At 37.3% G+C, this 5,610-nt stretch overlaps 1 protein-coding gene across 1 annotated transcript in view; it reads left to right on the top strand.

The window, feature by feature from the left end:
- CLUL1 (clusterin like 1) overlaps positions 1-5,610 on the top strand; it is a 13,325-nt gene that overhangs the window by 7,079 nt on the left and 636 nt on the right. Inside the window, 3 exon segments of the mRNA XM_025209261.1 lie at positions 1-56; positions 2,237-2,451; positions 4,601-4,773. The exon segment at positions 1-56 is cut by the window's left edge and continues 8 nt beyond it. Coding sequence (XP_025065046.1) covers positions 1-56; positions 2,237-2,451; positions 4,601-4,768 — 439 coding nt within the window. The 3' untranslated portion in view covers positions 4,769-4,773.

The raw sequence follows: 5,610 nt of genomic DNA, 5'->3' as shown, positions 1-5,610 counted from the left end.
AGGATGCTCACAGTTTCATGAAAGATGCCAGAAATGTCAGGATATGCTGATGAAAGGTAGAGTTATTTTCAAATGTGCTCATGATAAAGTAGTGACCTTTATTTTCTAGGCTTTGATACTGGTAATTTTCTGCTGTCGTGTTTGGATATTTTTAGAACTCACTTTCAGTTTCTGAAGGTTTAGTATATTTATGCTACAGCTACAGAGTTGTTCTATAGTACATACACCTCTTCCCAAAACCTCCACACAGTGTCAGTATAACTCAGTTGTTAACACTTTTGCTTCTGTCCAAAGTGCCTTCTAATACTGAGATATGTATATCGTTTCATGTTAAAGGTGCCATCCTTCAGAGACAACAAAGGATAGACTGTATTTATCCCTGTCCAGTTCTAAAAGTAAAGACACTCTAAATCTCCCTATAATCCACTATAGTCCTATATAAAACCAGCCATAATCTTAGATACTGTGCAGCTCCTCAGAAGGGTAAATGAGGAATGAGGGCTAGCTATGAAGGGTGCATCCAGATGAGCGCAGACATTTGTTTCCCTGGGGACAAGTAGCAGCAGCACACTTTGTGCCACTGCTGTTTGTCCCTAGGGAATGCTCATGCCATACACATTCTGGTGTGTGGCAAGTTACCCTAGGTGGGGTAGGGGAGGCTGGGGCTAGCAACTGTGCTGGCCCCAGCAGCCTTACTTGGGGTCCTGGGGGCCTCCTGGAGCTGCAGCCATGGCAGGAAGCATGCGTGACAGCCAGAGTGTGACTCCAGTTGGCCAGGCTCCAGTTTTGGATGGCACACGTGGCCACCATGTACACCACCCTCCTTTTTTTCAGCATGTGTTTTTTTTTACTCCGGGCTCTCCGCTGCTGCAAGGTAGCAGCATGAGGAATGCCTGCAAGTGCAGTGTGTGGCACCGAAGACAGGTCTGCAGCACCACACACTACACGTCCATGCTCATCTGGACATGGCTAAGTTGTCCAGGCAACAACCAGTACTGCTGAGCTGAGGATCCAAAATGGAGAAGTCAAATTAATATGTGAAAAATTAGCAGAACTCTGACATGCCCTTTCCAAAAGCCTCTGGAAAAATTCAGGCTGAATTGCTCTAGAGTCTCCTGCTATGATTTGCTATGTCTACAACTCTTCAAATAAATGAGGTCTAAAAAGCCAAAATACAGCTTAAATCAAGGTACTTTCAGTTGGGTCTGATCTGACAATATTAAAGATCTAACAGCACAATTTGAAGAGTGTATATACATTAATCCAGGCCAACATTCTCCCTAGTGTAACATAATTTGCATGCACTGCTTTATAGTGCAGTTGGAGAAAGGGTATGTTGAGTAGGATACATTGAGCATGATGGTCATAATTAATCTGTACCAATAACCTAGTACTGTCACTTCAAAACTACTTTTTGGCAAAGGAGAACAGCAATACAAGGCCATAAATAAAAACCAAGAATAAAAAACAACAATACAGAAGTGAATGATCAATGGATGTGACCAGTAAGTGTTTGAACTGAAATGTCATGTCAGAATTGGGCTAATTGTCTTTACGAGTATAGAAAGTAATATGTGCCACAAAAACTTTTTAAAGGGTTTGTATAGTACACTATAGGCACAATTCTAATCCTGTATTTTTCATTTATGAATTTCTTTATAGATCCTAAAAACACTATCATTATGTTTACACCTGCAGGTTCAGCAACAGATTATTCTAGCTGTATACTAATGTTTATTACTCATCTGCAGTAAAATTCGCTCTTAAAATACAATAGCAACATATGCTAGCAGCATATATCATAGGCATACTTGTGATAGCCTACATAACTGAGATGGACAGATAAAAAGTTAAAGGCTATTAAAAAGGAAGATAATGTATAAATAGACAAATAACTCTGTACAGTTTATAGTAATAACAAAGTTTTTATTTTGCATACCACACTACATTTTCCATGAAAGGCAATAAAACCTTTGAGTTATCCAATACGAGCAGCTACAACACAGGAATGGGATCATTAATCTACACTGGCATCACTGAATTTACAAAGTTTAGATACATTAAATGCTTCAGAAAGAAAAAGAAAAAAGAAAGAAAGAAAAAGTTACATTGGGTGTTTATTTTTTAATTTAAAAAATGCAAAGAATATTTGGAACATTTAGGTCTCAGCACTTAATATATAGAGATATGTGAAAAAAATAACTTTTTCCTATAAAATTTTGTGTTTTCCAAATAGATTGCCCAAATATCCCTGAACTACATGCAAAGTTGGATGAAGCCTTAAAATTGGTTAATATCTCAAGCGAGCAGTATGAGCAGATTCTCCAGTTGATTCAGCATCACACAGAAGACACTTCCTACTTGTTGAATAAAATGAAGGAAAGGTTTGGGTGGGTTTCTGAACTGTCCAATGTGACCATCGGATCAGAAAACATCTTCAATATAGTAAAGGTAAAAGCTACTGATTTAAAAAGGAAATAGCTATTGCCCAATGACATCTATGTTCTCTATTTCACTCACACTTATGCTTTTGGATAGCTCAAGGGGATTGCAGACATTTTTGTGTGTTTTATTTTTGATCTTCACTATACAAAGTTCCTGCTCAGGTTGAGTTTGATGGTCTGAAACTCCAGGGAATAGAAACTATTCTACTCTAAACCCTTTTAGCATGATGGATAACTGACAGGCCAACCTGCTTCACTGCCTGTGAGAAGTGAATAGAAACAGACAGGTTTGATTGCCCTCAGATTACCTGTCCTGATGAACTGAGGCTTTGCCAACAAGAAATACAAAACACATACATCTTTATTAGAGCACCTCCAAGTGTGGTAAATATTATGAATTTTACTGTAATATAGGTTGGATGTCATACACAATGTCCGCCAAAACACGAATGAATATGTCATAAATAACCAGAGATCATACATACAGTAATAAAACAAGACAAAAAGAGTTGGCTTGTGCTGGTAAATGCTGTGCAGAAGTTTTGGCCAAGCCACTGCTACCAGCATGCTTCAGGATGAAGCCATTTTCCCTAGTATTATATGATTCCATCTTCCATCTTACAAAAAATAAATATATTATTCCATCTTACAAAAAATAAAGGGGAGGAAGGGCTTCAAAACTGAGAAAATGGGAAGATATACAATAAATTACCACTCTTGGTAACACTGTTCTTGGGGCAAGCTGTGTGTTAATGCCAGCTAATCTTAAAAAAACAAAAACAAAAGGCAGTCATGACTTTCTGGGGCTAAGTACAGGAGGTCACCCTTAGAGTATTTTTGTATTGTAGGGTTTCATTGTCTGGGGGTTCTTGAGGAGAATATGATGCATTCTTGAAGATGTGCCTTAGTTTAGTTTACCTAGAATTTTAGTTTGTATTTGAAAGTCAGAAAGGCCAGGTAGGGAGTTATCATGACCTTTCTGGATTAGGTTTCCTTTCCATACTCATCTTTCTTGAGTTTTTTAATATAATACTATATTCTGCATAATACTATATGCTTCAGGGCTTCTGCTGATCTCTTGAAAAGGCCAGAAAGATCTTTTTTTTTCTTCTTTATACATTACTTGCCTTTTTGTTTTGCCTTCCTATGAAGCATTGTATATTGGCTACAGGTAGAGATGGTAGATTGTCTGGGGTGTGCTAGGTATGTCTTACTCCTATACTCAAGCTCAAACTGACTGTCGGAGATTTGGGATAGGAAGGAACTTTATCTCAGGACAGCCTGGCAAAAACCTTGGGTGGTAGGGTTGCTTTCCTTTGTTGTAGGTAGCATAGTACACTTTCTATGGTTATCTGATTGTACTGAAGATTGTACCTTGGATTGGGAGTGCCCACGGTCTCCCTTGGACTCTTCCTGTTGCTTGTTATAAGTTTTCGAGGCTCTGTTTTTTTTTGTACTAAAGAGTCTAAGTTTATTATGCTTGTCAAAGAGGGCTTTGGCTCAGAATAAAGTGGGTGTACTTGTGGACCTAAATATTTATGGCATGGTTGCATAAGACTTGACTTCATGACCCATCTGGTCCTTTTCAGCCCCGTGAACTTTTGGCCTAAGAAAAACGTAAAATAAGAACAGAAGGACTAACAACATTTACAAACATTTTCCAAGTGAACTTTAAATTGTCTGCTTAGGAAATTATAGATGCAGATGCAGGGTCTGAGTTTATGAACACGTAGAAATTAATAACTTCAATTGCATGAGCAGTCCTCTGAAAGTATTAGTATGACTCATGCATGTTTGCAAGATTGGGTTTTAGTTTTCACTTTTGTAGAAAACAAGAGGATAGAAGTTTATTTTACATGCAATAATAATGTCTAACACTAGTGAAGCATTGTATAAATATTACTTTGCAAATCTCCAATATGGTAGTGCTCTATTACCAAGCCAACCCCAACAATGCCTCCAATGTCAATTAGCTTGAACTCGGAAAAATACAGTTCACTTCAGAAGAAAGTTAGTGGGTGAAAAATAACCAAGTTTTTAATAGTTCTCTTTTGTGTCCCCTCACTTCCAGTGAGAAGAATGCAAAATAGGTATAAATAATATTGACAAATTATCTGAAGTTATGGTATTCAAAGTACTAAATTGTTCTCTTACAGGTGTCACCTGGGGATTCTTCCAGTCCAAATGAAACAGTGGTAGATGTGAATATTCTGACTTCACCTACTTTCACAATTAAGGTTCCACATGATTTAGATACCGAGAGCTCTGAATTCATTGAATATATAGCTGGGAAAGCTTTACAACTTTATAAGCAAAATTTTTAAATATGGTAAGTTGATTCTTTTTGTATAGTGAAGATAATAACCCTTAGTAGTGGACATCTATTTGTTTTATTACACTTCAATGGATTTTAACTGGAGCATGATTATGGATTATGATATACTTCATATCTTGGGTATATCATGAATCTAAGAGACAAAGAAATTATACAAAACTGAAAGATCAGTGTTTTAGTGTGATAATGCTCACAGACTAAGCTTAATTATATGTTAAATACCCCAGCCACAGGTAACATATAGGAAGACATATATAGCATCTCCACCCAGGTGGTCTTCCAAGTACAGTATTTCATGGTTCTGGGCACTAAATACCATGTGTTTATCAATCAATATAATCTAGAATAGCCACTGATATTTACTGCGATATTGAATGGTGTACGTCAGAGATTCCCAAACTTTTTCTTATTGCATACCCCCTTCCAGATTTACCAGCTGCCCGTGTATCTCTATCAGCATCCATTTTATATTTTAACCCCTTAAATGCCAATTATGATAATGAAAATTAAATCTGCCGTTACAAAATTTCTCCCTCGTATCCCCCAGAGATGTCTTGTGTACTCCCAGGTGTACACAGACCACAGTTTGGGAACCCCTGGTGTACCTGATATTTTTCAAATATAAAGGGAGAACAAATTCAGAATCAATGCAGTGATTTAAAATGTTTTGCCATAAAATCTTAAGTTAAGCACTACTTTCTAACTAAAAAGTTTATTTCTTTGACTTCCAGATCCATGCACAAACAGGACCCTTCATTTGTTTAGTCCTTACTATCTTTGTGGGGAAAAAAACCTCAGAAACCTCTCTGCTGGTTTAGGGATCTCCATATG

This window comes from Alligator sinensis, unplaced genomic scaffold, assembly GCF_000455745.1.
Source record: "Alligator sinensis unplaced genomic scaffold, ASM45574v1 scaffold677_1, whole genome shotgun sequence".
NCBI classification, from domain to species: domain Eukaryota; kingdom Metazoa; phylum Chordata; order Crocodylia; family Alligatoridae; genus Alligator; species Alligator sinensis.
The sequence above is the reverse complement of the archived record's forward strand: the minus strand, read 5'-3'. Positions and strand labels throughout refer to the sequence as shown.